At 42.7% G+C, this 21,071-nt stretch overlaps 2 protein-coding genes and 2 long non-coding RNA genes across 4 annotated transcripts in view; 1 reads left to right on the top strand and 3 right to left on the bottom strand.

Moving 5' to 3' along the window:
- Window positions 1-3,473: 3,473 nt before the first annotated feature.
- On the bottom strand, window positions 3,474-4,555 carry LOC135511659 (uncharacterized). The gene is made up of 3 exons (XR_010451288.1): window positions 4,482-4,555; window positions 4,225-4,310; window positions 3,474-4,051 (listed from the first exon to the last, which is right to left on the bottom strand). It is a non-coding gene; the product is annotated as an uncharacterized LOC135511659 (long non-coding RNA).
- Window positions 4,556-5,284: 729 nt separating this feature from the next.
- Window positions 5,285-13,012, bottom strand: LOC135512406 (uncharacterized). Its single transcript, XR_010451408.1, has 3 exons — window positions 12,694-13,012; window positions 11,385-11,454; window positions 5,285-5,319 (listed from the first exon to the last, which is right to left on the bottom strand). It is a non-coding gene; the product is annotated as an uncharacterized LOC135512406 (long non-coding RNA).
- Window positions 13,013-13,024: 12 nt separating this feature from the next.
- LOC135512404 (male-enhanced antigen 1-like) lies at window positions 13,025-14,394 on the top strand. The gene is made up of 3 exons (XM_064934410.1): window positions 13,025-13,288; window positions 13,436-13,532; window positions 13,698-14,394. Exons 1-3 carry the CDS (start codon window positions 13,025-13,027, stop codon window positions 13,859-13,861), a joined length of 525 nt encoding a protein of 174 aa, XP_064790482.1. The 3' UTR covers window positions 13,862-14,394.
- Window positions 14,395-15,213: 819 nt separating this feature from the next.
- Window positions 15,214-21,071, bottom strand: part of LOC135512402 (serine/threonine-protein phosphatase 2A 56 kDa regulatory subunit delta isoform-like) — a 60,590-nt gene continuing 54,732 nt past the window's right edge. The window contains exons 14-17 of the mRNA XM_064934409.1: window positions 20,941-21,013; window positions 19,453-19,491; window positions 19,210-19,326; window positions 15,214-18,792 (exon numbers count right to left, since the gene is read on the bottom strand). Of these exons, the coding sequence (XP_064790481.1) occupies window positions 18,655-18,792; window positions 19,210-19,326; window positions 19,453-19,491; window positions 20,941-21,013 (367 nt within the window). The 3' untranslated portion in view covers window positions 15,214-18,654. The remainder of the gene's footprint in view (window positions 18,793-19,209; window positions 19,327-19,452; window positions 19,492-20,940; window positions 21,014-21,071) is intronic.

Genomic DNA, 21,071 nt, shown 5'->3' with positions numbered 1-21,071 from the left:
AGATGTATAGAATGGGTCACAAGGTTAAGATTTGTATAAAAGATACTTATAATTCACAGCAGACAGTATCTGCTGTGTCAACAGTTTTCTTTCATTGTTCAGACCAGGGTATGGCCCTGGGGTCATCTCTCCCTGGTACCATAGAGAACAGAAACATTAACTCATGCTCTGGAATGCGGCCTCTTTAGGTTTTATCACCCACAAGACATTGTAAATCTCTTGTCAGTGTTATCTCCCAGAGGCCCATCCTCAGTAAAACACACACACAGATGAGCATTATAACAAACCCTTAATCTGTAGCATAAAGCAACCATTTGATGCAATAAAAGTATTATAACATAATCTTGCAATTTTCCACCATAGAGATAAATTCTGAGACAAGATGTGTGGGGGAGTGTCTGGAACCATTCTACGTCATCTCGGATGTTGCACCTATCCTGGGATAGTGTATTTTTTATCTCATCCATATATTTATATATTCTTATTCTATTCCTTTACTTAGATTAGTGTGTATTAAGGTTATGTTGTGGAGTTGTTAGATTACTTGTTAGATACTGCTGCACTGTCGGAACTAGAAGCATAATAATTTCGCTACACTCGCAATAACATCTGCTAACCATGTGTATGTGACCAATACAATTTCACGAATGCCTTGGTGTGTTTGGACCATGATAGTTTGTTGGTGATGTGGACAACAAGGAACTAGAAACTCTCGACCCGCTCCACTACAGCCCTGTCAATGTTAAATGGGGGCCTGTTCGGCCCGCTTTTCCTGTAGTCCACGATCAGCTCCTTTGTCTTGCTCACATTGAGGGAGAGGTTGTTGTCATTGCACCACTTGCCATGTCTCTGACCTACTCCATATAGGCTGTCTCAATCTTTGTCGGTGATCAGGCCTACAACTGTTGTGTCGTCCGCAAACTTAATGATGGTGTTGGAGTCGTGTTTGGCCACGCAGTCGTGGGTGAACAGCGAGTACAGGAGGGGACTAAACACACACCCCTGAGGGGCCCCAGTGTTGAGGATCAGCGTGGCACACGTGTTGTTGCCTACTCTTACCACCTGGGGTCAGCCCGTCAGGAAGTCCAGGATCCAGTTACAGAGGGAGGTGTTAACTCCCAGGGTCCTTTGCTTAGGGATGAGCTTTGTGGGCACTATGGTGTTGAACGCTGAGCTGTAGTCAATGAACAGCAATCTCACATAGGTGTTCCTTTTGTCCAGGTGGGAAAGGGCAGTGTGGAGTGCGATTGAGATTGTGTCATCTGTGGATCTGTTGGGGCGGTATGCGAATTGGGGTGGGTCTCGGGCATCCAAGATGATGCTGTTGATGTGAGCCATACCCAGCTTTTCAAAGCATTTCATGGCTACCGACGTGAGTGCTACGGGGCGGTAATCATTTAGGCAGGTTACCTACACCTCCTTGGGCACAGGGACTATGGTGGTCTGCTTTAAACATTACAGACTCAGTCAGGGAGAGGTTGAAAATGTCAGTGAAGACACTTGCCAGTTGGTCTGCGCATGCTTTGAGTACACTTCCTGATAAAGCCTTCTGGCACCGTGGCTTTGTGAATGTTGACCTATTTAATGGTCTAGCTGACATCGACTACCAAGAGCGTTATCACACAGTCGTCTGGAACAGTCGGTGCTCTCATGCTCGCTTCAGTGTTGCTTGCCTCGAAGCGAGCATAAAAGGCATTCAGCTCATCTGGTAAGCTTGCGTCCCTGGGAAGCTCGCAGCTGGGTTTCCCTTTGTAGTCTAATGGTTTGCAAGCCCTGCCACATCTGATGAGCGTTAGAGCCGATGTAGTACGATTCATTCTTAGTCCTGTATTGACGCTTTGCCTGTTTGATTGTCCGTCGGAGGGCATAGTGGGATTTCTTATAATCTTCCGGGTTAGAGTCCCGCTCCTTGAAAGCGGCAGCTCTACTCTTTAGCTCAGTGCGCATGTTGCCTGTAATCCATGGGTTCTGGTATGTACGTATGGTCACTGTGGGGATGACGTCCTCGATGCACTTATTGATGAAGCCAGTGACTGATGTGGTGTACTCCTCCATCAGAAGAATCCCGGAACATATTCCAGTCTGTGCTAGCAAAACAGTCCTGTAGCTTAACATCTGCTTTACCTGACTACTTTCTTACTGACCGAGCCACTGGTGCTTCCTGCTTTAGTTGTTTGTTTGTAAGCAGGAATCGGGAGGAAAGAATTATGGTCAGATTTGCCAAATGGAGGGCGAGGGAGAGTAGTCTTGTGTGGAGTGGTTTTGTGTGAAGTAAAGATGGTCTAGAGTTGTTTTCCCTCTGGTTGCACAATTAACATGCTGGTAGAAATTAAGTAAAACAGATGAGTTTTCCTGCATTAAAGTCCCCAGGCACTAGGAGCGCCACCTCTGTGTGAGCATTTTCCTGTTTACTTATGGCCATATACTGCTCATTGAGTGCGGTCTTAGTGCCAGCATCAGTTTGTGGTGACATGTAGACAGCTTAGAAAAATACAGATGAAAACTTTCTTGATAAATAGTGTGGTCTACAGCTTATCATGAGATACTCTACCTCAGGCGAGCAAAACCTCGAGTTCCTTAGATTTTGTGCACCAGCTGTTGTTTACAAATATACATAGACCGCCACCCCTTGTCTTACCAGAGGCTGCTGTTCTGTCCTGCCGAAAAGCATAAAACCCGCTAGCCGTATGTATTTCTTGTCGACTTTATGCCAAGACTTGGTGAAACATAAGATACAGTTTTTTAATGTCCTGTTGGTAGTATATACACACGTGATCATAGTTTGTCTATTTTATTATGGATTGATTGTACATTGGCTAATAGGACGGATGGTAAAGGTAGATTACCATCTCAGCGGCGGATACTAACAAGGCACCTGGGTCTTCGTCCACGATACTTCCGTCTCTTTCTCCTGCGAATTACGGGTATGAGGGCCTTGTGGGGTGTCTGAAGTAAATCGTTCCCTTCAGACTTGAAGAAAAAGTATTCCTCCAGTATGGGGTGAGTAATCACTGTTTTGATATCTAGAAGCTCTTTTTGGTCATAAGACACGGTGGCTGAAACACTATGTACAAAATAACTTGAATGCGAAAGAATGCGAAAAAAACATACACAACCTCACAATTGGTTACAGGATCATAAAACGGCAGCCATCTCCTTCGGCGTCATTTTTTGTCACAAAGGGTGATAAAAAAACAACAGCTCTTGACCAGTTAAATAGTTCCTAAACCAATTTAGAACTGGACCGTAGAGGCCAACCCATCACTCCAGTCTGCCCAGAAGGACATCATGGTCAACAGTGTCGAATGCAGCACTTAAATCCAAGAGTACAAAGACAGAGATTTGTTTGGCATCTGTGTTGGCTCTAAGATCATATACCACTTTAACTAAGGCTGTTTCTGTGCTGGGGTGGGCCCAAAAACCATACTGGAATTTTTCAACAACAAAAAATTCAAATACAGTTGGCACTAAAATAATTTTGCTGTTCATAAACAAAATTCTCCAGAATTTTGCTTAAGAATGTAAGGATGTAGATTGGCTGAAAATTGACAAGAGCTGAAGAATCTAGGTTTCTTTTCTTCAGAGGGGTTTCACCATAGCAGTTTTTAGGAAGTGATTAACAAGGGAGTGATTAACAATAGCTTGCACTTCTTCAGGTATGCAATTAAAAACCGTTTTGAAGAAGGTGGTGGGGATAGGATTGAGAAGGCAGTTCGAAAGCTCAAGTTGTGATATCAATTTCCTGAGCATGTTCGTGTCAACCACTTATCGGCTAGGGCACATATCAAACTTCACATCAGGTCTTGCTTGACTGTTAACCCGCCTAATGTTGGTTATTTTATCTCTGAAATATGCCGCAAACTTAAAAAGTTCACATAGGTTTGCGGGGGTAGGATTTATCAGGTCATTTACCAGGCTTTTTGGACCGTGAAGACCTCAATCTAGTCTGTTGTCCCCTGTAGAAATTGGACAGTTTGATGAGCTGAGCTGGTGATCCCTCTTCTCTGCATCTGGGGGCATAGTGTCCATAAACAGGGCACATATCATCAGCCTGAGGAAGGAGGAGAATGTGGTCCAAGGGAGAGTTACTGGGCGAAAAGGGGTTTCCCTAGCCAATTGTGTCAAAATATATTGGATGGGAATTATGACCAGACTAAGCCATTGTAAGTCAAACACTTGTGCAACTAGAGAGATATAACACATGCATACATTCACTATGTTTACCTTCTGAGCTGCCTTGTGGAGAGGGTTGAAGGCTCACTTGTCTGTGGCATTCACTCATTCGTTGAACTTGATCACGAGGCCATGTGCTGTCGAAGAGACAGAGAAGAGAGGACAGAAGAGACAGGAGAGGAGTGACAGAAGAGGAGTGACAGAGAGAAGAGGAGCGAGAGAGTGAGAGGACATGACAATCACGCCAATGAGAAAGTATGGTAAAAATCATCCCTTTTTGCAGGGCTTCCTCCTGGGCGGCATCCTACCGTTATCTCTGTTTCCTCCATTCTTATTGCAGATAAGATATCAACCAATTAAAGGCAACCAGGTGTGTAGGGCTGACATGCTGCATCCGAGTAAGGTCACCTGCATATAACGAACTATATCAAAACGCAGCACACCCAGTGGCACACAATAACATTAACACTGGAGCAGTATTCATAGTTCAATTCACACCAAATGTCCAATTACTACTCGTGTTGAATAGTTATGCTGCAGCTGCGACAGTCACACCATTCAGTAAGTAGTCCAGCAGAAGGGAGAGGGAAAGGGCACACACACACACACACAGGTGGTTATCTGAGCATTTTAAAGAAATGATAAATGAATGGTCTGTCTTGGTTTGAAGCCCACTCACCACGTCAAGGTAAAGGCTATGAGTGGGTTGTTAGTAGACAAAATCAAAATGTTAGTTAAGAACCACAAGAGGTTGGTGAGGGGAGGACTGCTCAAAATAATGGCTGGAATGGAGTAATGGAATGATATCGAACACATGGAAACCATGTGTGTGATGTGTTTGATACCATTCCATTCATTTAACTCCAGCCATTACTAGGAGCCCATCCTCCCAATTAAAGGTGCCACCGACCTCCTGTGTTAAGAACATTGATGCGTTAAAGTGATTCATTAAATCAAATGTTAACAGTTTGTCTCCAACTGACCTCAAGTTACACTTGAGTGTTCTGGGTGATTCCAGCACAGTGTAGTTGTGTCCAGGAACATAAGAGGTGTCCTGAACGGCATAACCATGATCGATAGTCTGACACCACACTTTACTCACGTGTCCACCCATTGTGATGTAGGTCTACATCTGTATTTAATAGGCTAGAAAAGGAAGCAATCATTTTTCTTATTAGTGGCATAGCCGTTTCAATTTATACTGAACATTTCACAAAGAAAGGCCAACCTCCCTGGTGACAAATTAAACAAACAGTGAACTGGTTACCAGTAGAAGTACCGTGTCTTCAGAAAGTATTCATAGCCCTTGATTTATTCCTCATTTTGTTGTGTTACAGCCTGAATTCAAAATAGATTACATAGATTTTGTCTCACCCATTTACACACAATGCCTCATAGTTAAAAGGTGAAGGCATGTTTTTAGAAGTGTTTGCAAAAAAAACATAATTTACATAGGTATTCACACAAAATCAAATCAAATTGTATTGGTCACATACACATTTAGCAGATGTTTTTGCAGGTGTAGTGAAATGCTTGTGTTCTTAGCTCCAACAGTGAAGCAGTATCTAACAATTCACACAAATCTAAAAGTAAAAGAATAGAATTAAGAAATATATATTTCTCAATGTCGGAATGGCAGTAGAATACAGTAGAATTTAATACAGTTTATACATATGAGATGACTAAAGCAGTATGTAAACATTATTCAAGTGACTAGTGTTCCATTATTAAAGTGGCCAGTGATTCTAATTACTGCAGCCTCATCATGTGCTAGTGATGGCTATTTAACAGTCTGATGGCCTTGAGATACAAGCTGTTTTTCAGTCTCTCGGTCCCAGCTTTGATGCACCTGTACTGACCTCGCCTTCTGGATGATAGCGGGGTGAACAGGCCGTGGCTCGGGTGGTTGATGTCCTTGATGATCCTTTTGGTCTTCCTGTGACATCGGATGCTGTAGGTGTCCAGGAGGGCAGGTAGTTTACCCCCTGTGATGCGTTTGGCAGACTGCACTACCCTCTGGTGAGCCCTGCAGTTGCGGGTGATGCAGTTGTTGTATCAGGCGGTGATACAGCCCCACAGGATGCTCTCAATTGTGCATTTGTAAAAGTTTGTGAGGGTTTTAGGGGCCAATACAATTTTCTTTAGCCCTCTAAGGTTGAGGAGGCGCTGTTGTGTGGACCCTTTTGGATCGTCAGTGATGTGTACGCAGAGGAACTTAAGCTTTCCACCTTCTCCACTGCGGTCCCGTCGATGTGGATAGGGGCGTGCTCCCTCTGCTGTTTCCTGAAGTCCACGATCAGCTCCTTTTGCTTTGTTGACATTGAGTGAAAAGTTATTTTCCTTGCACCATTCTCCCAGGGCCCTCACCTCCTCCCTCTAGGCCGTCTCGTCATTGTTGGTCATCAGGCCTACTAATGTTGTGTCGTCTGCACACTTGATGATTGAGTTGGAGGTGTGCGTGTCCACGCAGTCATGGGTGAACAGGGAGTCCTGGAGGGGGCTGATCATGCACCCTTGTGGGGCTCCAGTGTTGAGGGTCAGCGAAGTGGAGATGTTATTTCCTACTTTTACCACCTGGGGGCAGCCCATCAGGAAGTCCAGGACCCAGTTGCACAGGGTGGGGTTCAGACCCAGGGCCCCAAGCTTAATGATGAGCTTGAAGGATCCTATGGTGTTGAATGCTGAGCTATAGTCAACGTACAACATTCTTACATAGGTATTCCTCTTGTCCAGATGGTATAGGACAGTGTGCAGTGCGATGGCGGTTGCATCGTCTGTGGATCTATTGGGGCGCAAAACAAATTGAAGTGGGTCTAGGGTGACAGGTAAGCTAGAGGTGATATGATCCTTAACTAGCCTCTCAAAGCACTTCATAATGACAAAAGTGAGTGCTACAGGGCGGTAGTCATTTAGTTCAGTTACCTTTGCTTTCTTGGGTATAGGAACAATGGTGGCTGTCCTGAAGCAAGTGGAGACAGCTGAGTGGGATAGGGAGAGATTGAATATGTCGGTAAACACTCCAGCCAGCTGGTCTGCACATGCTCTGAGGAAGCGACTAGGGATGCTGTCTGGGCCAGCAGCCTTGCGGGGGTTAACATGCTTAAACTTCTTACTTACATCAGCCACAGAGAAGGAGAGCCCACAGTTCTTGGTAGCAGGCCACGTTGGTGGCACTGTGTTATCCTCAAAGAAGGTGTTTAGCTTGTCCGGAAGCAAGACATCCGTGTCAGCGACATGGCTGGTTTTCCCTTTGTATTCCGTGGTTGTCGGTAGACCCTGCCACATACGTCTCGTGTCTGAGCTGTTGAATTGCGACTCTACTTTGTCTCTGTACTGATGCTTTGCCTTTTTGGTAGCCTTATGGGGGGGAATAACTACACAGTTTGTATTCGGCCATATTCCCTGTCACCTTGTCCTGGTTAAATGCGGTGGTTCGCGCTTTCAGTTTTGCACGAATGCTACCATCTATCCACAGTTTCTGGTTTGAGTCAATACAATACACCTGAGTCAATACATGTTAGCGATTTACAGCTGTGAGTCTTTCTGAGTATGTCTCCAAGGGATTGTACAATATTTGCACATTATTTTAAATATTCTTCCAGCTGATAGTTGATCATTGCTATACAACCATTTTCAAGCAGTCAAAACAGTAACGAGGCCACTCAGAAACATTCTCCAGTTTTAGGTTATTGTCCTGCTGAAAGGTGAATTTCTCTCCCAGTCTCTGTTGGAAAGCAGACAGAACCAGGTTTTCCTCTAGGATTCTGTTTGTGCTTAGCTCTTTTCCATTTATTTTTATCCCCCCAAAAAACTCTGTTGTTCTTGCCAACTCTGTTGTTCTTGTTCATGACAAGCATACCCATAACATGATGCAGCCATAACCATGCTTGAAAATACGAAGAGGGGAATTCAGTGATGTGTTGGATTTTCCCTAAACATAACACATTGTATTCAGGATATAAAATACTTTTTTAGACAATTTTTTTGCAGTTTTACTTTCGTGCCTTATTGCAAACAGGATGCATGTTTTTTAATTTTATTCTGTACAAGCTTCCTTCTTTTCTCTGTCAATTAGGTTAGTAATTACAATGTTGTTGATTTATCCTCAGTTTTTAAAATCACCATTGGCCTCATGGTGAAATCCCTAAGCGGTATCCTTCTTCTCCGCAACAGATTTAGGAAGGACACCTGTATATTTTTACACCATCCAAAGTGTAATAATTTCATAATGCTCAAAGGGTTATTCAATGTCTGTTTTTATTTTTTATTTGTTTCCCCCCCGATCTACCAATAGTTGCCCTTCTTTGCGAGGCATTGAAAAATCTACCTGGTCCTTGTGGTTGAATGTGTGTTTGAAATGCACTGCTCGACTGAGGGACCTTATAGATAATTGTATGACCGGGACACAGAGATTAAAATAATTTTAAACTCAATTATTGCACAGAGTGAGTCCATGCAACGTATTATGTGACTTGTTAAGCCAATTATTACTCCTGAACTAATTTAGGCTTGCCATAACAAAGGGGTTGAATACTTATTCAAGCAAGACAATTCTAAAACAATTTCAATGTTCACCAAATGCCTGTATCGCAAGAGTCAAGGTTTTGTTATTTTTCATTTATGCCAGCTTGCTTCTGTTGGGGCAGCAGGTATCCTAGTGGTTAGAGCGTTGGACTAGTAACCGAAAGGTTGCAAGATCGAATCCTCAAGCTGACAAGGTAAAAAATCTGTCATTCTGCCCCTGAACAGGCAGTTAACCCACTGTTCCTAGGCCGTCATTGAAAATAAGAATGTGTTCTTAACTGACTTGCCTAGTTAAATAAAAGGATAAAAACACATATCTCCCTGGGATATTACATAATTTATGCAGCAGTATACAAGACTTATTTTTACTCACCGTTGTTGTGCTGTGCACTCGAATGTGGCGCGGCGGTCCTTCTTGTGGCAAACTTTGTGATTAACCTGGCATTCTCTGGATTGATGGTGCTTTCAAGACAACTGGGAACTTGTAAAAAACAAGATCGAATCATGACATCAGTGATCTTCATGTCGGCGCTCTAGAAAAGAGGCCCGAGTTCCCGACCTGGAATTCCGAGATGGATGACCGTTCTAACCGTTCAGTACAAGCTTGTTTTTTTCCATGTTCCCAGTTGTCTTGAACTCACTAAAGTCTGAGATTTCCCAGTTCCGAGTTTCCCGTTGTTTTGAACACAGCAGAAGTCATGCTGGATTGACAGCATGGCCAATGTATAAAATATTTTCTGGCCCATGGTGTTGTGTGTAAATGTTTATACTTTTAAGCTTTGAAAAGCGAGACCCCTTTTAATAACTGTTTTAATAACTGTGACCTTAATTGCCTAGTCTGTAAGCTGTTAAGTGTCTTACCAACGGTTCAACAGGTGCATGTTCATTAATCGTTTCTGGTTCATTGAACACGCATGGGAAACAGTGTTTGAACCATTTACAATGAAGATCTGTGAAGTTATTTGGATTTTTACGAATTATCTTTGAAAGACAGGGTCCTGAAAAAGGGACGTTTCATTCTTTGCTGAGTTTAAATATATTTTTTTTGCAAAACAAGCCCTGAATGACAGGTCACCACTGATTGTATAAATGTGCAATAAGCATAAAATGCTGATTTATCTTAAATTGTGTGCACAAATTTGTTTACATCCCTGTTCAAGAACATTTCTCCTACGCCAAGATAATCCATCCACCCGACAGGTGTGGCATATCAGGAAGCTGATTAAACAGCATGATCATCACAGAGGTGCACCTTGTGCTGGGGACAATAAAAGGCCACTCTAAAATGTGCAGTTTTGTCATACACACAATGACACAGATGTCTCAAGTTGAGGGAGTGTGCAATTGGCATGCTGACTGCAGGAATGTCCACCAGAGCTGTTGCCAGATTATTGAATGTTAATTTCTCTACCATAAGCCACCGTCAACGTCATTTTAGAGAATTAGGCAGTATGTCCAACAGGCCTGACAACGTCAGACCATGTGTGTGGCGTCATGTCAGCGAGCCGTTTGCTGATGTCAACGTTGTGAACAAAGTGCCCCATGGTGGCGGTGGGGTTATGGTATGGGCAGGCATAAGCTACAGACAATGAACACAATTGCATTTTATCCTTAGCAATTTGAATGCACAGAAATACCTTGACGAGTTCCTGAGGCCCATTTATTTTAAGGTATCTGTGACCAACAGATGCATATCTGTATTCCCAGTCACATGAAATCCATAGATTAGGGCCTAAAGAATTTATTTAAATTGACAGATATTCCTCATATGAACTGTAACTCAGTAAAGTCTTTGAAATTGTTGCATTTTGTGTTTATATATTTTTTCAGTATAGTTACATTTGTAACAAAAAGGGCATTTTCATAGACAGACTTGAAGGCCAGATCAGTGATTATTGCAAAAAAAAGCAGGATAAAATAATGTGGGTCTTATGGTTGTGGGAGGCTTTAGCCTAGGTATAACTTCACAAGCCCTGAATTCATTAGATTATTGCTAACCGTTTGAAATGCAGTGCATTTGACCTTTTAATTGTACAACACTTATTTCGAGAAAACATAACTGTATGATTTTTAGGCCTTTATCGCCCAGTCCTACCTTATCGCCCAACAAAATGTGGAAAAAGTCAAGGGTTGTGAATACTTTCTGAAGGCAGTGTCCAAACATAAAACAAGAGTGTGCATTCTTCAAGTGTAAGAGGTCCTTAATTGACACCAAAAAGCCTATACTAAAAGGCCTATTCTACACCCCATTTGAAGAGGAAAAAAGCCCCCCCGCTACATAATTTGTGACCAAGTTTTCATCTGATTTGTCTCAAATAACTTTCCTATCAAGCAATGTAGACACAATGATCAATGTAGCTAACTACACTCAGCCCAAGTGTCATTAATATTAACGAGCTAGCTAGATAGGAAGATATTAATGGTGTTTACATCGCAAGCTTGTGAAGGCTAACGATATTTAGATAATGCAAATTTGAAGTAGACTACCAGCTAACGTTCTCGTTTTCTAGCTAGCCAGCTATCCTCAATGACATTGAATGTGGACTAACCCTCAGCCACCCTAGTTATAGCAAATCACAAGGCAAACTGACAAGATGGCTATAACCAACTTCATATTCAAGATGAAGTAGCTAGCTAATTAGTTATGTATTACTAAAATCATAACTACAAATCAATTACCAACTTACTTGAACTGTTAATGAAATGATATAATTGGAATCCATTAATTTCAGTCCGTCTTTGGCTGCATTCCAAACACTAAAAAGACAAATACAAAAAACAGATATACAAACAAGAGTACAAAAACCTAACAGACAGGGGTATTAAATATCAAGATTCATTTTCAATTTGTTAAATATTTTTATGGTGCGTATTGCTGTTTTGTTTTTACATTTACTGATCATTTCCAAATAATATTTAAATAATGTGAAAAGACACACCCTATACCCTCAAATTCAGTGGACACTTCTGATGACGTTTCCATGACGTCTGACGAGTAAACACTTGTAGCGAAAGAGAGGAATGATTTTTAAATGGACCGCCCTTGCCCGGAATTATAATTGCGTGTCTACTTATATTAACTATATAATTATTAACATACGCCGACTGTATGACAGCTAGCAAATTAATTAGTTAACTAACGTTAGCCTGCCAAGCTGGAACTTCTGAAGAATGAAAATGTTTTATTTCTACAATTTCCAAAAGCTAACCAAACAAACATAATTACTTTTACGACACATGTTTGTGCCGTCATGTGCATTAGAGGCACACTTTCTTACCGTTTAACTTAAACAGTTGTATGTTGATTTATCCATACTGAGGTTGGGGTTCTAAGTGTCCGCAGACTTTTCTTAGCGGATGTACAATTATTGCGAATTGAATTATGGGGCGTATCAGGCCCGAATTGAACATAATTAATATACTCGCAAACTCGTTCAAAAACGAAGACTGAGGGGCTTACGTTGCAGACTTCCTTTGTTTGTCTAATCGGTTGGACAGACATCCAAGATGGTGACGGGGATACCCCAAGGGCATACGGCAAGGCTAAACTCAGTGGACAATGGACCTGATCGGACAGCTCAGAGCCTCTGCTCTTTTCTGTCCATAACTTCGGCTGAGTGCCTGGGGGAAAAAAATCAACAATCTAAGACAGTTCATGGAAACATTCTATTGATATTTTTGGTATAAAGGTGATAACGAAAGTGTCGTTTTGGGAATTTTGAAAATGTTCTCAAATGGGGACGTCAATTGGAATTGTCTTTCTGGGCTCGGCGTCAGTTAAACTGCAGTACCGCCAGTCTCCTATGGGTACATGGGATGGCGTACTTCCCAACCGGAACCCTGGCATCAAAACGCGATGACTTCAAATCCGCCTCGATTTCCGTTTCATTGACATACGGGAACAGGAACCACAACAGTAGCTGGCTGGTGGCCCAAAACATTGAGAAAAATCTAACTTTCAAAGGTTAGTGAAATGGGCGTTTATAATAATCTCACCTGCATGTGGTGTGTCCCTCATCGGGCAGTCTGTCTGTCATCCTATATGAGCTAGCTAGCCGGTTAGCTTATGACGTCTAATAAAAGCTATCGTCTTTAGCTTGCAGTCGAGCTAAATCAATCTTACTTAGCTATTCGATAACAGCAGGTAGATGGAGATGGATTGACAGATAACTTAGATTAGTATCTGCATCCATGCTCGTGCATGATTCCCTTCGAGTCAATAGCCTCAGGTCCGGATTGAGTACTGTATATCACTGCTGTGTAGTGTCACAATGACGCTCTCTACCCCACCACATCCAGGGCTTGTGCCTGAGTCCGACCTCCGTGGATGGAAGTGGAGATTGCGTTCGAGATGGGTCCTGAGAGAATCTTACCGAACTCTGAGGAGGAGCTAGGTCAGGAGCGGCCGTCGGACGCTGGGGTGCCTGAGGTGGGCGGGGAGTGGAGTGGAGAGGAGGAGGATGATAATGGAGGTTACTATTACCAGCCACTAAACCAGGACCCTGATGGACTAAATGCTGCACCAGGGGACCATCCTGAGGATATGCCCCCAGTAGCAGAGCAACTGCAAGAAGTCCAGGAGAGAATAGAGGTATCGAACACAATATTCTGAATATGATCAGTTTAGTTTTTCAATCAGTGTCATGTGTTTATCATCTCTATAAAGAAAAGTCAGTGAAATGTTAGCTGTCATGTTGCTTGTCAAGACATTTATCAAACTTGATTGACTTCCCCACAGTTGATGGGCTTGCATCTTCCCCAGCCCCCACCCCCAGATAGTGACGAAGACCCAGAAGGAGCACACAGCAGCGCAGCCTCCATCCCCATGGATGAAGGTAAGGACGCAGCCTTGCTTAGTTCATCCATAGTACCCCTACATACAGGGGTCAGGGGGATACTCATAATGCCTTAGGATTGACCATAGCTCTTAGAATCATGAAGTTTCAATCAAATGCTCTCTGAATGTAGTGCCTTGTACTGATGTCCATCCCTTCCTTCAGACCACGTGGAGCTGGTGAAGAGGACCATGGCAGCAGTGGCCCTGCCCTCTCTGGCCATCCCGGCCTGGGCTCAGGAGATCTCGGACGACCAGTGGAAGGACATGGTCCAGCAGACGCTCCAGACTCGCCAAAGCTCAGAAGGCCTGAGGCTAGAGCACAAATAAGACTGAATTTCCTCTTTCCCTCAGTCTGTCTTTAACTCTGTCCTGCATTTCCCCAACACACTTACCCCAGTGGAGTCTGCACTGAGGTCCTCTCTGAGCAGGTGTTAGGTGTCTCAATTCTCAAGAGATTGTGAACTCCTCTATGTCCAATTCTCATTAGATGATATTTCTGATGAATATTTGTTTTTCAAAGGAGGCTCTTGGTACCTACTACACCTAACCTGCTGCTAAAGGTCATTTGTAGGGTTTGTGAAGGAGTTCGAATGAGTATAGTATATTTTGTCTCTCAGATCAGGCAAACTCTTACCGTTTCTGCTCTGGAGGAGCTTGAATCAGTGTACTGGAGTACGTATTATGAGGCTCAACGACAGTTTGGCCTTGAGTACAGAAGCACTATTATACCCCCCTCCCAAAAAAATGCTTCCTGAGACATTCCAACATCAGATCACCTTTGTTTGTTTTTAATGTGATACTTTCTATTGGTTGTGATTACCATATTATAATACTATTAAATCAGTTTTTGTTGAACGTAATATATAAGCTGTATAAGAGTTTCTTCAGACAGTGAGTCATGTGGCTTGCTATATAAAGCAGGCCTTCAGTTACTGTTCGATTAAATGTTAGAATGGGCAAAACGAGTGACCTAAGCGACTTAGAGCGTGGTATGATCGTCAGTTCCAGTATCTCAGAAACTGCTGCGTTCATATGGGCTTTTCACGCATAAGTGTTTAGGGCTTCCTGAGAATGGAGCGACAAACAAAAACATCCAGTCAGCGAAAACATCTCGGAACACACAACTCGTTGATCCTTGTCACGGATGGGCTATTGCAGCAGATGACCGCACCGGGTTCCACTCATATCAGCTAAAAACAAGAAGTGGCTCCAGTGGGCATGTGATTGCCATCACTGGACAATTGGTGATTGGTAGAATATTGCCTGCTCTGACAAAACCTGGTTCCCCATGCTAATAGCAGTCAGGATTTGGCGTAAGCATGAGACCATGGACCTATCCTGCCTGGTGTCAATGGTAAAGGCTGGTGGCGGTGGTGTGCCGCCGTCCAATCTGTAGCGACGGCATGTTGCTATAGCGTTAGCATAGACCAACATCCCTGTGGTACTTTTCCAACTCATAGAATCCACCCCCAGAATAATTCAGGCTGTTCTGGAGAGAAACGGGACTCCGACCGGTAGTAGATGGGTATACCTAATAAACTGGCCAGTGAGTATATGGGCATAAATTAACAATGGAAATTTCAGTCTTTCTTGTACCATGAATTCTGCATAGGGTCATTAGCTCGTTTAATCAATGATGGATATTGTTTGTGAGGATAACAGATTCCCAAACTCAATGGATGTCCACTATTTTTTACTTTATTTTGTTCTGTACATACATGAACATCTGTACAAAATATGACTTTCATACTATGTAATGCTCTACCTAATTAAAGTACAACATATGTACATATGACCTGGAAAGCAGCTTAAGATTAGTGTCAGACCTGGGGGGGTGGGGTGGAGAGAGACCCTTTGTTTAAAAAAAATGTCCTCTTCAGTTTGTGTGTGGCTGCTGGACAAACTAAGCCATTTCATGTAATCAGTCACCACCCAGCCATGGCATTGTAGTGCCCTGGTACAATGCTACCTATCTCTTGTAGTCTGGAATGTCTCAACAGTTACTTTCTGGAAGCATGGCCAATAGGAATGCATGTGCCTTGCTCAGGTTGGTGAGAGAACAGTAATACATTATTTGTATTAAGAATTAATATTTAACACTATATTGCGACTTATTGATATAGTGTTTATAAATACAAATGTCTCATGCACAGGTAACATTTTCAAACCTCACCAGAAGACAATTTAGAGCATAGGTCTTCGGGTGCAGACAAGACTGGGCAAATCCAATCTGAGCTGATGAGATTTTTGTTCCACTGAGGGAGAATGTAGAGGTTATCGCTACTGTGATTACAAAAAAAGTGTATATTTATGTGTCAGGATAAACATGTTAGGAATCCAACTCAGATGATATAAAAAGCAGCTCGGATAAAAAGCAGCTCGGATTTAGACTGCTCTAACGTTGTGACTGTAAGGTCATGTTGAGGGAGGGAACTCTTTGGCAGCCAGCCTCTATAAGTATGTGTGCGATGACGACTCACTTTGCCCAGCAGCCTTAGGAGTGAGCAATTCCCCACTGTTGGGTGTGATTGACAGACAACTCAATAGACGAGACCATACGACAAGGAAACGCAGCAAGTGGAAGAAAACAAACCAGAAACAAAAGGAGGGAGGAGGAGTAAGGGGGGTGGGATTAACCTACAAGACAAGGGGGTGGTAGGGGTGCACCCCTAAGCAATATACATTACAATATACAGTACACATTTGCAACAGTAACCACAGCCTTTCCTTTTCCCATGTGTGCTAGTAAAGCCATTCTATATTTTTTATATCTGTAGATAGTCCTATGAGGAGGATTGTATTGCGCACTTCCATACACCATTCAAGAGCATGAGTTTGTTTCAACTAAAAATATTGCTTAGGTTAGGAATTAGACCTATTGAATCAAGCCGGTTTAGAGGAGAAAGGGGAACATGATATTGTGTAGAGATTCCCTACACTTGAACCGAAATAACCGTTTTCCTTTCCGCAATGAGACTACCTCAACAGAGGTGCATTTTCATCTTTTAAGAAACATAAAATCCACAAACACATAAGATAGAAAGGCCAGAAGATGGCTACAGAGGAATAACTAAAGAGGCAGAGGAGATGTTACCCATTGGGCCAGAAACATTAATAAACACAATATAATTATGAAGGAAGGAATGGATAACAATCATGACAGTCCGAGTCTGGACAGAGCAGAGTGAGAAGGTTATCTTTGAGAAAAGGATGGACGGACACTGCAGCAGCTTATGGTTGCCTTTCCTAAAGACAATATTACCCTGACATCCTCTCTTATTCTTATTGTGTTCATTTACATTTTAGCCTACTTGGTAAATATGGTCTTCTTCTTGAACTGCACTGTTGGTTAAGGGCTTGTAAGTAACATTTCAAGGTAAAGTCTACACTTGTTGTTTTCGGCGCATGTGGCAAATACAGTTTGATTTGATTTAACTGAATTGGTTTCTGAGGTTTCTTTTTGACACAGCGACATGATTTTGTTTTTGAGCTACACCTCTAAAATACAATAAACATTTTTTTTCAACAGGAGCTCTATTACAAGTTTAGATATTTGTTCAAAACGTATTCTGTATCTTCAAGTGCTTTATAGTGGACCGGCCGACTAGGAATTAACATATGAAAAGCCTTATCAGTTCTGTGAACAAGTCTCAAAAACCAAACAAAACAAAAAACCCTTCTTCGAGCAATCAGATGATTGTGATTGCTTTCTCACGCCTTTTGGGGGAACTAGGCGAGATATTGGTAGGGAGTGAGGGGCACCTCACGGGCAAAACTATTTTATAAGTCATTTCACTCTTTTTGCCGTGGGGCAGAGAGAAATGTGCAGTTTTACAGCTAATTTCCTGCAATTCTACACATGTTGCCATGACTTATGCCATGTTAATATGATATCTATAATTAAATAAATAACTGACTTAAGTGACTAATGAAATCAATTGGGGGCCCCCTGGAGACCGGGGCCCCTGGGCAAGTGCCCTTCATGCCTGGTCCGTAATTTGGCCGTGATAACTACAAGTTTAGATAGCTGGGTAGACTAACTTACCAATCTAAAACATGTTAGCGGACATGGGCTAATTGAGTGACTGTCAGTGACTGACAAGCGGGAAACTGCTGATGCACAACCAAATATCTCAATTCCACCTTGTGTATTCTACTATTCTAACACTCAAACAGTAAATTGAGACCCGGACTGACTGCCCTGCATACACCAATTATCTAGGCTTACAATCATGCTATTAGCTTGCGACTAATAAACAGGGAGAATGTAATTCAACAGATGCTGTAAGGCCATGATTTAAGGATGCAAAGAGGTGACTTCATGAAGCTACAACTAAAGAGTGAGAAAAAACTGGTTTCATGGAAGAGACTGACATACATTAATTAAATTAAGATAAAGGCAGCCATCTTGATTCCTCGTCCTCTCATGTCATTGCTTTGCCTTGTAAGCTTTGTGTCCCAGACTTGGCTTCCCCAAAATGTACTATGCTGCCTGGACATGAACTGACAGCAAGTTTTTTTTTTTTAACAGAGCAGAATCACTACTTCCACCAGACATCCAGCTAGACTAGAGCATGGCCCTATTTTCCACCAAACCAATCAGATATCCCACACCCCCTCACTCCAGACAAGCTAGCGGGACCACCACTCACTCGACTGCCCTCTATAGGTAATGCTTTGGTCGTCCCTTTCAGCACAGCATATCACAGCAGGAGGGAGGAACATGAGGACAACCAAAACCAATCCGAAGGGAAACAGAAACAAAACAAAGAAACATGCTTCACGGATGCTTACACTTAATACTACTGTTGTATAATGGTTGTCCTCGTGCAACCTAACAATCAGCCCACTGTAGTCAAATATATGTGAGTATTTGGAAGTTGGAACAATTTGTACGTCTGTGTGCATGTTCCTATGTGTGCGTATAGGAGTGTGTGTTCTTGTCTAACTCTGATGGCCTTGGTTTTCTGCAGATGGGGATCTCCGGCAGAGGTGGAGGGGGAGGAGAAGCGGAGGCGAAGAGGGGGCTATCAGGTGTACAGTAGGCGACTGTTTGGATGAGAGACGGACAGGAGGTTGAGGGAGGGGGTTTAGGCATGGAGGGTGCCACTACACCCTGGTCAGAGGGCCTCCTCGTTGGCCGTCAGGTACTCCTCTGCTCGCTTGTGTTGCTCCAGGGCTTTTATAGTGTACACGTCCTGCGGCAGCTCCGACTTCCGCCGCATCAACACCTTGTCTTTCTTGATGTCCTTCATCCCCTATGGAAGAATATACGTAGAGCAAAGTGAGACTGTTAGTTCAAGGCCATATCCAACACAGCAATGAAACTTTTCAAATGGACAGACGGGGACTGGTGAATTCTGAAACTGACATGAGTTGAAGAATTAGTTTACAACTTAAAAAAACATAGAAAGACAAAAAGAAATGAACATGTGAATGAAAAGTGTTGATTTTTCTTGATTCATTGATTGGCTGGTAGGTGTATTAATACTAGGCTGGGACAACAGCCTGCAGGGTGTACTGTATGTGGCTACGGGGGGTGTGAGTAAATACCTGTGGTTCAACAAATTAAGGCCTTGACGATCAATTGATTAGTAAGTTACTAGGCTGGAAAAAAGCCTGCAGGTGGGCGTATGTAGAGAGTGGTGTACCTCGACGTGTGCTAGTAGTGGTACCTGTGTGGCCTCTGTCTCGACAGTCTTCTTCAGCAGCTGAATGTCCTCAGCAGTGGGCGTCTCCGTCTCCATGGAGTACAAGGGCACCCCTCCCGTACTCTCATTGTACACCATGTACTGGAAAATTACAGATAGAAACAAATGAGTTGGATCTGGTCTGGATACCGACTGTGAAACACACCCACGAATGTACCAAGCTCAACATCAGACAGCCCATTGAATTCAGTAAGAAAAGAAGCAGACCTCTTCTTGTGGGTGGAGACCAGGTCGGAGTTTGGTAACCTGCAGATAAAGCATAGGTTAAAAGACAGATATTTGCTCTCTCTCAGTCAGACACTAGGCAGGTTTCCAATGACCCAGGTTTAATTTGACAAACGCAATATCGCAACAACAAAGAAACATTGCGACGTGTAAGACGTGTAATGCAAACAGCTGCTATCGGAGAAATGTTCAGTTTTTTTCTTTTGTCAAACTTTCTTGTGACAAATTGATGGAAAGAGATTTTTTTTTTTAAATGATGATTGCTGAATCATTTTTGAAGGGACGCAGGGCACGTCAGCACGTGACCATAAAGCCCCACTCCACATTTATTTTCTAAACGCCTACTGCTTTCTAAATCTACATTTCAACTCTAAAAATTATGTTTCTATGCAGGACAACGATTGTCCTGACTTTCAAGAATGCCCAAATTGCTTTGCCTTGCTTTTCTGGTTGGCACGATGCACGTTTCACCATTTAATTATATCAGATGTACAGTAGTGCAAGTCTCACCATGCCACGGACCGATGCCATACGTTGCCACATTAGAATCATTACAATATGGCAAATATTAGGCAATTCTTGCTTTCTATCCATGCTGGCTTTTGTGGACTACGTGACATGAAACAGAGAGGTGGGAGGGCATACAGGCTGTTGACAATTTATTCATTGCCTAAATGGATAATAGAAACACTTCGACCATCATTTTGTATTTGACATTCTGGGTTTTTGCAGATTTTGTTGTTGTTGTGGGGGTGATGCCATTACATCCAGCTGTTTTTAATAAACACAAGACAGTTAAATGGAAACACACCGTTGCAGGCAATTGTGGCATCTATTTTCTATGCGAACTTTCTAAAATGTTAATGGAAACATAGCTACCGACACACACACACACACACACACACACACACACATATATCTAGGCTATATTCACTAAAGCACAATTCCTCTTAATTAAATCATCAGCTCTTTGTTCCTGAGCCCTTGGAGCTGGGAATCAGTCACGAGAGACGATCAATGGTGATAATTAGATGTGTCTGGAACAAAAGGACTTTATAAAGTCAAATTAATTCAAGCATAACCCTGTTTAAACCCCCCCCCCCCCCCAAAAAAAAATCCCCTCTACCTCTTACTGTACAGACAATTTCACACACAACCATAGCAACATAATTACTGAGGACTGGAGTTTTTTCTCCCTTTCGGTTGCTCCTGGCGACAGTGACATTATGGAATGCATTTGGAGAATAATGAGACAGGAAGCGTGTTACTAGGGACCATTAATTTGATACTACATACAACACACTTAAAAAAAAAAAAATTAGACAGGGTCCATCTCCAAATGTCTAATGTGGAAATAAATAGCACAGTCTCGTTTCCTGAGCCTACTCCCTGGAACAGAGTGATGTGAATGTTCCATAATGGACGGGGATGGGGTTGTGGTGTTTTTTGGCATCCTGCAGTAGGGATCACCTGAGGGTTATGCTTGGCCAGCTCCTCGATCTTGTGCCAGACCTCCTCACGCTCCTTCAGCTTGTACTTCTCTCTGAAAACACATCAGCAACAAAAACAACTTTGAGTTGGAGCCAACCAGGAAATTAGCT

This window comes from Oncorhynchus masou, chromosome 24 (assembly GCF_036934945.1).
Source record: "Oncorhynchus masou masou isolate Uvic2021 chromosome 24, UVic_Omas_1.1, whole genome shotgun sequence".
In the NCBI taxonomy this organism is placed as follows: Eukaryota; Metazoa; Chordata; class Actinopteri; order Salmoniformes; family Salmonidae; genus Oncorhynchus; species Oncorhynchus masou.
Note: the sequence above shows the minus strand (reverse complement) of the source record. Positions and strands in the feature narration are given on the sequence as shown.

Bases quoted from the DNA above. Each gene is read 5' to 3' on its own strand.
- LOC135512404 (XM_064934410.1), top strand. From the start codon at position 13,025: ATGGAAGTGGAGATTGCGTTCGAGATGGGTCCTGAGAGAATCTTACCG. The intron at 13,289-13,435 runs GTATCGAACACA...ACTTCCCCACAG, and splicing joins AAGTCCAGGAGAGAATAGAG to TTGATGGGCTTGCATCTTCC. The intron at 13,533-13,697 runs GTAAGGACGCAG...CCCTTCCTTCAG, and splicing joins CTCCATCCCCATGGATGAAG to ACCACGTGGAGCTGGTGAAG.